The following is a 12,543-nucleotide window of genomic DNA, read 5'->3' as shown; positions in this document are numbered from 1 at the left end:
CAGATTTAATTCTAATACATCCTCTTTCTGCTTAAGTTAAGCAGAGTGAGAGTTTCAGTTGTTTAAATCAGAAACCCTGCCTGGTAGAGCTTTCAGTAAGTATTTGTTAAATGAACGGAAGGATGGGGGCCCTTCTTCTCACAGTCAATAGGATCAGACTGGAGTCAGGATGCCTGGCCCTGCCCTCTTGTTAAATATTACACATACTCTGACATTTTTCCAAGGGAGGATCCATCCATACAAGTATTCTGTCCCACAAGGACAGACATCACCTTTCTGTACACTCCTCTGTTCTTCAGGGCCCAGGTCTAATCACCTTCAGACAATGAAGCTAAGCAAAGGCCCAGGATTAAGGCTGAAGATCAGGCTTCCCTGGAGGTACTTCAGACGCCCCAGGCTGAGATAGCAGAGCTGCCAGGTCCTTGCACAGCAGCCACTCAGGAGCAAATCAGAGGACAACCAATCACAAAGAGGGATATGGGGAATCCCTGATGGCCTAGTGGCTAAGGACTTGGTGTTGTCACTGCTGGGGCTTGGGTTTGATCCCTGGCCCCGGAACTTCTGTACACTGTAGGGTGTGGCCAAAAAAAATAAAAAATAAAAAAAGCGGAGGTGGGGGAGGGAATAATTTGTTGTTGCTACAGGTGACGGATTTAATACTCTTAGGTTTCCTGGTAGGGAATGTCAGGACCTGGTGTTCTATGCTCTCACTGTGGGGACAGCTCCAGTGAACAGGATGAGAAGCTTTAGGGAAGAACAGGCTGGGCACCTGCAGAGGCCAGGGCATGCAGGTGCAGTGAACTCTGAAGTGGCCGAGTCAACAGGTGAGAAGCCTGGCCTCACCCAATTTCTTAGCAAGTTCCGCAGCCTGGCAGACCAGAACTGAGGACCCAGAAAGCATCTGGTGGAGACAGCCAGCCCTCCTCAGACCACATGAGCCCTGACAGGGCCTTGGACCGGCCAGGTGTTCTGTCAGCTGAGTCAGCAACAGACAATACTACATGCTAGGCAGGAAATGCCAACACTTAATATACTCCAGATAAAACTCCACAAGTACTTTTTGCTTTGGCTTGGAAACCCTGGTCAGAGCAGAGACTGTCAGCTCAGGAGTGACAAAGGACTTACCCTCTCTGAGCTACATGTATGTTTCCTAAGAAGTAGAAATAAAAAGAAACATTTCCCACCATCAAGTTGTTCTGATGATCAAATGAGATAAACAACATCAAGGGCCTGGCTCAGCATGTTAAGTACCACCCCCCACCTCCCCCCATGCAGCCCTTCCAGCAGACAACCTGTAACGAGGACCCATGAGACTTGTTTACCTGTGACTTAGATTACAGTCACCCCTAAATCCATTTTCCCCAGTAAGGTGGGTGTTCCTGAGACTGAACAGCATCAAAAGGAAACATCCTGAAGTCATACATCCACAGCTGACAATCATTTGAGTGCCTGTTCTAGGTAAGACATTAGGAAGTCTAATGGGTAGTACCCCCAAAAGGCAGGGGTTTATTTCTATAAGTTCCTTTAAATTTAAGAAATACTAACCGAAGTGAAAACCAGGCTTATTCTATCTCCTGCAATCTCTTCTTATAGCAGGAAGGGATGTCTAGCTTTGGATGAGGAAAGAATGGGGCAGGCCGGGTGGGGGCAGGGTTTGAAATGCTACCTGCCTGGTGTCCCCCACAAGTGGGACAGAACCTCCACACGTGACTCTAGTCAAAAGGAAGAGCTTATATTTATGTCCTGGGACAGACTTCAGAAGCTCCTTTCTGGGTGGGGCTGCTTCTAAGCCCTTTAAATGCTTTTCAGATCAGAATATAACTGTCCTTCTCCAGGGTTCTCAAGAGATGAGATCATGATCAAATAGGAAAGGAAAGGTAAGGGCAGCAGTAAGTGCCTCTAAAGCTGGACAACAGGCTGATAGAGGTGAAGGCACTTACAAAGGGAGAACAGGCCTGCAAAGATCAACTGTTCCTTGGTTTGCAAACTTCCCTGCTCAGAAGCTGTTGGAAAAAACATCTTGTAAGCATCCTGGGAGTTGTGGCACTTTAAAACTGTCAGAACCACCCCATTATTCAGGCTCTGTAGAAGGCAGTGTGTCACCAGAAGAAATGAAGGGTCAGCTATTCTTATCCCTGACAGTTTCACTTTGGACTAAAGCAGAGGACCGGCTCCTGCTCTTGAAGATACCCAGTTCACCTGAGGTTGAGGTCACTACCCTGAGGATCTGTCACTTTTCACACAAATGTGGAAAGGGAAGTTCACAGGGCCCTGTACCGGGCTGAGGAATGGGTGCTCACCTGACTGTGGAGCCGCTGCAGCTCTTCTAGGCTCTGCCTCAGTTTACCCCTCTCTCCCTCCATGAGTTCCCTTAGGGCTCTCGAATCCTCACTGGTCTGCCTTATCTGTTCTTCTAAGGAGACATCGTCAATTCTCCGAGAGCTCTGACATCGAGAGAGGGAGGGAGAGAGGGCGCCAACCAGAGATGGTGAGAGTGGAGAGACAGTAAGAGAGATGGAGAGGGGAGGGGAGTGATGGGGAGTGAAACAGAGAGATGATTGGGGAAAAGCAAGACAGTAGGGGAGGTGGAGCAGAGAAGGGGAGGGAGAGAAAAAGAGGAGAGGCAGAGGAGGGAAGAAACAGAGAGTTAGAGGAGGGAGATTCTCTTGTTCAATTCAATCTGCAAATAGTAACTAGACATTTATTTTTTGTTTCAGGCTTCAGGGAAGGGAAACTGTGTGGAGACAATAGCACATCTCGCTCTGACAGCTCCCTTTCCCACGATGACCCGGCCTCCATACTACAGAACATTCCATGAATCAACAGGGCTTGTTCAGAGGAGGTCAACCACTCTTTCACCTTACTTCACCTAATATGGGTAGAAAGACGCAACTATTCTATAGGAAGAAACCCGAAGAGGCAACAGCTTGAGAGCTGGGGGTATGAATGGAGAATAAGTTGGGCAGAAACCTGACATGAAGCTGGAAGAAAGGCCAGTCTGCCCAGGAAGCCCCTGGGAATGTTTCCTCTCCTCTGCTAGAGGAGCCAGGTCTGGAATTCTAAAAGGCCCTGGTTGTCGACTGTCTCTACTTGATATACTAACTTCTATCCTTTAAGCACATGCTTCCACTCTTTTAAGTTTGCCTGTTCACAGCTAACTCCACCACCAGAAACAACAGGCTACAGAAAAGTAACCTGCAGTTTTTACCTGGATCCAAATTTCGACTTTCAAAGCCTCCCAGGAAAGCCCTTGCACTCAAGGCCCCATATTCAGCAAGGCCTCTCTGCATCCTGAGCCTGCAGGAAGGGCTGCTGGAGCCTCCCATCCCAAGACACTCGGACCCTCTGCCTGCTCCCCCGTGGTCAGTGCTCTCAGACAAAGGCTCAGAAAAAATTCTTGCGGACTTTATAAGGATCCAGTTTCAGGGTTAACCTCACCCTCTGCACTGGGTTTCAACATCCCACTGGCCAGGTCCTGCAGGGCAAGGAGCACTCGGCCTGGTCTCTTACCGTGGGCTCCATGCCATCCACAATACTCTGTATCAGTCTCTTGAGCTCGCTGAGGGCGGTGCGCAGGCTGCCTGCTGGCACATCTTTGGCAGATGAGGTTTCTGAAGACTCGTCCATAGAGGAGTCAGTGGAGACGGCAGAGTCAGCGCTGTCGTTCCCGCGGAGGTGTGAGCAGAGATAGCGAACCTGGCAGTAGGCTTCCCAGAGCTGCAGTCTCAGCTGTCCCACAAAGAATTATCCTGGTTATGATTCTAGAGAAGACTGCCACCTGGCCATCTTCTCCTAGTATATGAACCCAAATACTAGCTATAGGAAAAGCTGTTTTTTAAATCTCTCGTCCTGAGAACTTCTGATCCTTATTCTGGGTCCAGTCCATCTATCTATACAGGTTCTGAGTTCTTACTTTCCATGCCCTTGAACCCCTCCCATTTGCACATAAAGCACTTCCTTATATAGCCAGTTACCTTGGTGGAAATCAGTGCACAATTGGGGGAATGAGGGGTTATGAGTAGTATAAAAAGAAGTCAATTGGATGGGTCAGGAATGTTCTAGAACCAAGAGGCATGAGTCTGATGATTAGTTAACAGCCATTTCCTAAGAGGCACTGCTTCACGACAGCTCCAGTCAGCAGGCCTAGCAGCTTGCACAAGTGTGGGCCATGGGCCTTTGTCAGGCTGAAGCTGAAACAGCAGGCAGGATTGACAAGGATGGCTGATGGGCTCTCCAAGGCCAGGGTCTGCCCCCAGGAGCCCCGGGCCACCTCACTTGTCACAGGGATGGGGAGGCCAGCACCTGCTCTCTCTCCTGCTCCAGCTCTTCGGCCTCCATGCTCTGCTCTATCTCGGACAGGAGGGAGGCGCTGGTGGCGGCAGAGCTCTGCAGACTCCTCTCCTCGGTGAGCTCCTCCACCTTCACTTGCAGCTGTCGGTAAGAGAGCCGCACCTCCTGGAGCTCCATCTGGCTCTGATGCAGCTTTCAAAGAGACAGCAAATGGTGGTGAGGCATGCCTGCACCCAACCCAAACCGGAAAACTGGCCCTGAACCCCATCATCCTTCTAGATCCCACCACCAATTTATAGAAAAACATAAAAGGAGGGGGGAATACACTAGGCCAGGGGGGATGGAGTCAGCAAAACCAGATTTGGAAAATTCTATAGGACAAACAGCTCAGTTTCTTCTGAGCTGTTTATCTTCCCTTTTTTTCAAGGGAAAAAAAGGCAGGGAGGAACCTATAGATTAAGGGACTTAAGAAACATACCAATTAACTGCAACTTGTAGGCAAATTTTAATTTGTACCTTGACTCAAATGAAAAATGTGAAAAACAATTATGACATTTATAAGACAATTGAAAATTTGAACACTGACTAGATATTTGATGATATTAAGGAAATACTGCTAGATTTTCTAGGGATTCTAGTCCTGTGGTTTTTATATATATATATATATATATATATATTGTGTGTGTGTGTGTGTGTGTGTGTTTCTTTTTGCCATTTCTTGGCCCGCTCCTGCGGCATATGGAGGTTCCCAGACTAGGGGTCTAATTGGAGCTGTAGCTGCCAGCCTACGCCAGAGACACAGCAACGCAGGATCCCAGCCATGTCTGCAACCTACACCACAGCTCATGGCAATGCCGGATCTTTAATCCACTGAGCAAGGGCAGGGATCGAACTTGAAATCTCATGGTTCCTAGTCGGATTCGTTAACCACTGCGCCACAACGGGAACTCCCTGTGGTTATATTTTTAAAAGTTCTTATCACTTAGAGGTATTATTTATGGATGAAATTAAAAAATTCTGGCATTTACTTCAAAATAATATGAGAGGGGAGCAAGTGGATGCAATGAAGATAGGGCAGGACAGATGGTTTGTAGAGCTGGGCCATGGGGTATAGGGGGTGTCAGTGTATTATTCTATTTTTGAGTTTTCTGAAATTCTCTATAATGAAAAGTTGAATACACATACATACAGGCATACGAAGTAAACAGAATAGTAACATCAAGTTTTGATGAGGATGTAAAATAACTGGGACTCTCACTGCTGGTGAGGATGGAAGGTGAACCACCATTTTGGATCACTGGCAGTTACTAATGAATGAATACACATCTATTCTATGATCCAGCTGTTTCACTCTTAGGTGCATAAATGACTGAAAATGTGCATGAAAGACAGACAAGACATTTATAGCAGCATTATTCATAAAAACACCAAATGGGAAATAATCCAAATGCCAATAAAAATAGAATGGATATATTCACATGCTGGAATACTACATAGCAGTGAAAAGAGAACACAATGCTACTTACAACACGACATGGAGGAATTTCTTAGACATGATGTTCAGCAAAAGCCAGATATAAAATAACATATAATGCATGATTCTGCTTACAAAAAATTCCAAAACTTCATTGAGATAAAAGAAATGTAAATCAGAATAGAGGTTTGCTTTTGAGAAAGCGGCAGGTACTGACTAGGAGAGGGCAGGAGGAAGACTTGTGGGTGCTGATAATGGGCTATGTCTTGATCTGGGTGGTGGTCCCAAAAGTATATATAAAACTTTAATGGGCTATCCACTTAAGATCTATATGGTTTAATATATGCATGTTGTATTTTAATGAAAAAAATTAAGAGGAAAAGGGTTGTTTGGAAAGGAGCTGGGGTGGGATCTGGAATAACATCTGGGCAGTAATACCAAGAATTCCCAAACCCATGGGAAGAGCAGTCTCTCTCCATTTTATGTCCTATCTCACAATTTACAAATAAGACCCTAGGCCTGGGAAGGGCCTTACACAGCATGTGTGGTTCAGGGAAGGAGAGTGACGCCAGTAATGGAGAGGAGACAGCAATATAGGCCTAAGACCTAAAGGCCAGGGCTCCTTCCCTCTCTCTTGTTGCCACTAGTTTACGCCTCTCTGCATCCTTTGTGGCCCCTTCTCCATGGAGTCCTGGTGAGGTTATTACTGCTGAATGAGAGGGGCGACCAACACAGCTGCTAGATGCCACACTCTCACTAGCACACTCATCTCTACACCTGCTTTTACAACAGACTCTAACTGCAGAATCAATCTGTTTGCTAACTGCTGTGTGCATGTCCACATACCACACGTGCATAGGAGCAATGTTTTCCACTCTTGTATTTGTGGACTGCCCACCCCATCCCCTTTTAAAATATATCTTTGAGGGTAGGGATGGGAGAACTTCCTTGGATTTATATTTATTTTATCCTTTCATAACATATCATTTCTGGGTCACCCCTGCTCATTAAAAATAGTGAGCACTGTACTGTCTTTCCAGACCGTCCTGTGAGTGGCTCTGTGGCTCCCAGAGATACAGAGACCAAGGCCAGCAGTCAGTGATTCAGAGCTCTGTGGTTCTCATGAATGGAGCAAGCTGCCTTGCAGAGCCTGTAGCCAATCCCTTCAGTGCCCTGGGAGCCTCCCCTCTGCTGGTCAGTATCAGAGAACAGTTGGCAAATGGCAGCAGTGGCCTGAATATGCCTTAACTAGGAAGAGTTTGGAGCCTGGCTGCTTGGAGAACGAAAAAGGAATTTGCAATCCTGTTCTGCATGGTTCCCATAGATCAGCAATACCTCCTGGTCCAGTGGGAACTCCTCCAACCCTGGTTTTGAGGAAACTCAGAACAAAGAAATTAGGGTTGATTTTGCTTTTTTTTTTTTTTAAAGATATGCCTAGGAAGCATTTGGCACAATTATAAATGGCATATTAATTGACAAAATGCTTTGTAATTATTTTCTAGACAATCCACATATATCTCAGCAGGAGAAGTTCAGCACAAACAAGTACAAGTTCTCAGGCACTGGACAACATTAGTTCAATTACTCTTGCACACTCAAAGGTGCTTAATTAATTATAACAGCAAGAGAACAAAGACAAGGATAGGTCTGCCCTCTCTGGTCAAAAACTGATCCATAGACATATGCAGAAAAACCAAACCAGACCAGGGAAGAGTCTATTAAATATAATCCATCCTTTATAAAACAAAGATGACACTAAATGTATTCATATGTATGTACAAGGAAAACACCAAATACCTTGTGTTTGGAGACTATACTAAGTTCAAGCTTACAATACTCATGCCCTCAAGGTGGCAGAAGTGGGGGCATTCTCCCCATTTTACGTTGAGGGAACTCAGATGGCGTGATAGTAAGTGATTTGCCTAACAGGATATACTCAGTGTCAGAGTGAGGTACAGACCCAGGTCACTTGCTTCCTGGGTCCCCACAGTGAGCAGGGCCCATGCTGTCTACTGACAAAAGTCTCCACTCACTGGGCTGAAGCCCCTGCACATGTCTGAGAGCTGATCAGCTGGGCTGAAATAGGGCAAGTAAGTGGGCCTCAAAGGGACATTCCTTCACTGGGTATTAAGAAATTAACAAAATGTTAAAGACTTAAATAAGACATGGATACTGTCCTGCTGTATAGTACAGGGAACTATACCCAATCACTTGCGATAGGACATGATAGAAGATAATATGAGAAAAAGAATGTGTGTTTGTGTGTGTGTATATATGTGGGTGTGTATGTATATATGTGTGTGTATATATATGTATATATGAATGATTGGGTCACTCTACAGAAGTAATTGACAAAGCATTGTATATCAACTACGATAAAAAACTTTTTAAGAATATAAGACATGATACCATAAAACTCCTAGAAGAGAACACAGACAAAACATTCTCAGATTTAAGTCATAGCATGTATTCTCCTTTTTTTGGCTACACCCATGGTATATGGGCCAAGGACTGAACCCGAGCTGCAGCAGTGACAACACTAGATACTTAACCCTCCCAAGGCAATAGAAATAAAAGCAGAAATAAACCAATGGGACCTAATCAAATTTGTAAGTCTTTGCACAGCAAAGGAAACCATAAACAAAATAAAAACCTACAGGGTAGGAGAAAATATTTGCAAATGATGCAACTGACAAGGGCTTAATTTCCAAAATATATAGATATCTCACACATACAAAGTCAATAACAAAAAAGACAAACAATCCAAATGAAAAATGGGCAGGAGTTCCTCTTGTGGCTCAGTGGTAATGAACCTGACTAGTATCCATGAGGATTCGGGTTTGATCCCTGGCCTTGCTCAGTGGGTTAAAGATCTGGCGTTGCCATGAGCTGTGATGTAGGTCACAGATGCAGCTCAGATCCTGTGTTGCTGTGGCATAGGCTCACAGCTGCAGCTTCAATTTGACCCCTAGCCCACATATAGCCTTCTATATGCCATGGGTGCAGCCCTAAAAAGACAAAAGGCAGAAGACCTAAACAGACATTTATCCAAAGAAGATGTACAGATGGCCAATAGGCATGTGAAAAAATGCTCATCATCACTATTAGATGATGATGCATTATTAGAGAGATGCAAATCAAAACTACAGTGAAGTATCACCTCACATCAGTCAGAATGGCCATGATCAGTAAGTCTACAAATAACAAATGCTGGAGAGGGTGTGGAGAAAAGGGAACCCTCCTACACTGTTGGTGGGAATGTAAGCTTGTGCAGCCACAAGGAAAACAGTATGGAGGTTCCTTAGAAAACTAAATATAGAGTTGCCATATGATCCAGCCATCTCACTCCTGGGCATATACCCAGACCTAACTATAATTCACAAAGATACATGCATCCCTATGTTCATAGCAGCACTATTCACAATAGCCAAGACATGGAAACAACCTAAATGTCCATAAACAGAGAAATACTTAAAGAAGATATAGCACATATACACAATGGAATATTACTCAGCGATAAAAAAATGAATGCCATTTGCAGCTACACGGGTGTACCTAGAGATTACTATACTAATAAGAAAATAAATCAGAAAAAATCCATATGATATCACTTATATGTGGAATCTAAATATGACACAAATCGATATATTTATGAAAGAGAAAGATCTTCAAATATAGAGAATAGACTTGTGGTTGCCAAGGGGGTGGAGAGGATTGGGAGCTTGGAATTAGCAGATGCAAACTATTATATATAGGAATGGATAAACAACAAAGTTCTATTGTATAACATAGGGACCTTATTTAATATCCTGTGATACACCATAATGGAAAAGATTATGAAAGAACATACACCTGCAACATATAGACGTTCCTAGGCTAGAAGCTGAATCAGAGCTACAGCTGCCAGTCAACACCATAGCCACAGCCATGTGGGATCCAAGCCACATCTAGCACCTACACCACAGCTCATGGCAATGCCAGATCCTTTAACCCACTGAGCGAAGCCAGGGATTGAACCCGAATCCTAAGGGATACTAGTCGGGTTCGCAGTCTGCCAAACTACAACGGGAACTCCCAAGAACATGTATTTGTTTAAGTGAAACACTTTGCTGTACAGCAGAAATTAATACTGTAAATCAACCATACTACAATAAACTTTTAAAAACAAATTTGGCAAAATGCCTGATTTATTTTATTTTAAAATTTCATTATTATTATTTTTGCTTTTTAGGGCTGCACCTGCAACATATGGAGGTTCCCAGGCTAGGGGTCTAATCAGAGCTACAAGCTGCCAGGCTACACCATAGCCACAGCAACGCCAGATCCTTAACCCACTGAGTGAGGCCAGGGATCAATTCCACAAACTCATGGTTCCTAGTCGGATTTGTTTCTGCTGCGCCACAATGGGAACTCCCGAAATGCCTGATTTTTAAATTTACTGGGTGCTTAATAAATAATTTTTATTCCTGCTTAACTTAAAAAAAAAAAAATCAGTGCTGGATTTGATCAGTGGTTTAAAAATCTGTGGCAGTAGAACCCCAATTACCCAGTGAACCAGATTAAAAAGTGGGCTACTCTGCTTGGGGCAGGCCTGTTGCCCTGCCTGCTCAGCCTTCCTCTCATCCCTTATCTGGGGAAAAGGATTAGAATCGTGGGATTAGATACATTCCAAGGCCACATCTAGGACTCACCTGTTCCCTGAGTGAGTGAATTTCTATTTCTGTATCAGTACAGGCCATTTCAACAAAAGAACTAATTAGCAACCCCTTAAGGAGAGCACAGCAATGCCAGATCTGAGCTGTGTCTGCAGCCTATATCACACATCATGTTAACACCCAATACTCAACTCATTGAGCGAGGCCAGGGATCGAACCAGTATCCTCATGGTTACTAATTGGGTTCATTACCATTGAGCCACAACAGGAACTCTCCATCCTTGATCTAAAACCCTCTTGGGGGTTTGTGCTGGACCAAAAGTTCCTTTCAGGCAGGGCCATTTTCCTGTTTTTCTGTACTTCTTTTTCTTCTCCTCTCTATAGGCTACCAGAGCAACCTTCAGGAGAGTGCTTGATGGCATAGTGCTGAGGAAACACTGACTTGCAGAGGCAAGTTGATACAGTGGAAGTTATCACTTAAGCAGGTTAAACCAAGTTGAGGGTCCTCTTCTGGATTCTATCAAGGACTTACTACACTACTTTGGATAAGGATTCATCTCTCTAAGCTTCAGTTTAGAATGTATGCAAAAACACTCCGTTCTCTGTAAAGCAGCTTACAAATGTTCACGGCTATTACCGTCAACCTTAAAATATGAACTGCTGTGACACCATAGCCAGCAACATTTTGAAAACTGCTGTGATGCTGTAGCCAGCATCATTTTGTATTCAACATTTACCGAGGCTCCACTTTACATGAAGTTAGGAGCTGAAGGTACAAAAAACAGGGAGAGAGGAAAGACTGTTAATTCGCCCTGAAAGAGGTTAATCACTCAGACCAGTTTAAATGATGGTGTCAAGTGACTTCAGCCTAAGATGTCTCCTTATCCCAGGACACAGGGCTTTCTTTAACTGCTGATTGCTGAGCCAGTGCGACCTTCTATGGCCTGGTCTTTGTGCGGGGACTTACCTGGTGCTTCAGTATACCTGGCTGAACCCTTCCACACAAATGACACTGCTGCAACCCACTCCACTCCCTGACACACTCAGAGGATGCCCAAGGGGGAACAGTACACTCTTAGCCACAGGCTCCAGGTGCTCCTGGGCCAGAACTGCAAAGCTTTCTTGGCAGCAGGTGCTATGCTATTTTGGGGGCAGCTGAGTGATGATCTTTTTGTTTAGGGGATTGTTTCCTGTCAAGCATGAGCTTCAGGATTCAGCTGAGGCCTGGTAGCACTTCCCAAATAGGGACAAATAGAGCCATGAAGCAATTTCCTTTAGGAAGAAAAAAGAAGCTAGTTAGCTCACAGAGGGGTCAGCCTGCTGTCTCCGCTAGCAACTGGCAGAAGCAGGATACAAGTCTTGCTGTGTTCAGTGGGCAGCTTCTTGGTTTCTGCTCGGTGACGGTCAACTAAATGCAATGGCCTGGGGCAGCAGCAACAGAGAGCACTGTGAGCCAAGCACAGAGTTGCAGGCTCCCTCGGAAATCTCTGGCAGATTTCACAAAACCTGGAAGGCAGAACAGCACTCCTGGTGCTCCAGCCATGTTAACAGTCCAGAAAGAACTCGGTGAAACAACTCCCGGGGTCAGTGGCTCAGAACAAATTGGAAGGAGGACTGTGGTGACAATGCACTTGTTCTTGGCAGGTAAAGCCCAGCTGGGTTGGTAGCACCTGAGGAGAACTATAACCAGGCCTGCCGAGAGACCTTAGCTCACCTACTCCTGACCCCAGCACTGGCACTGGCCTCTCAGCCTTTCCTTTTGGCCTCTGATCTGGCCCTCTACCTATGACTGCTTCTCTGCCCCAGTACCTGGAGGTCTTTATCATGGCCCTGCTTCTCCAGGATCAGCACCCGGTCCTGTAGCTCCTCCACAGTCCCTTGGAGCAGGTCATTCTCCTCTAAGGTGGCGCTGAGACGGTGCTCCAGCTCCCGTTTCCGATCTGACAGCATCTTGATCTGAAAGGTTGAAGAGCCACAGGGGTGGTGTCAGGAGGGAGGGAGGGAACAGCCCCAAAATATGAATCCCAGTGTCTCTCCAAGGGCTCTGCCCAGGGGCCTGGTGCCCCCATTTCTAAGGCAATAGCTGTGAACTCCTAAGCTGAGGAGAAAACCCCTCCCCCTCTG

The 12,543-nt window shown here is 45.4% G+C and overlaps 1 protein-coding gene across 3 annotated transcripts in view; it reads right to left on the bottom strand.

The window, feature by feature from the left end:
* BICDL1 (BICD family like cargo adaptor 1) overlaps positions 1 to 12,543 on the bottom strand; it is a 123,010-nt gene that overhangs the window by 8,887 nt on the left and 101,580 nt on the right. For 2 of the 3 annotated variants that reach the window (XM_047762740.1, XM_047762739.1), the window contains exons 4-7: positions 12,229 to 12,375; positions 4,303 to 4,482; positions 3,511 to 3,729; positions 2,301 to 2,444 (exon numbers count right to left, since the gene is read on the bottom strand). In XM_047762740.1, the coding sequence (XP_047618696.1) occupies positions 2,301 to 2,444; positions 3,511 to 3,729; positions 4,303 to 4,482; positions 12,229 to 12,375 (690 nt within the window). The remainder of the gene's footprint in view (positions 1 to 2,300; positions 2,445 to 3,510; positions 3,730 to 4,302; positions 4,483 to 12,228; positions 12,376 to 12,543) is intronic. The other variant, XM_047762741.1, reaches the window with a different exon arrangement.

This window comes from Phacochoerus africanus, chromosome 15 (genome assembly GCF_016906955.1).
Source record: "Phacochoerus africanus isolate WHEZ1 chromosome 15, ROS_Pafr_v1, whole genome shotgun sequence".
Lineage (NCBI taxonomy): Eukaryota > Metazoa > Chordata > Mammalia > Artiodactyla > Suidae > Phacochoerus > Phacochoerus africanus.
Note: the sequence above shows the minus strand (reverse complement) of the source record. Positions and strands in the feature narration are given on the sequence as shown.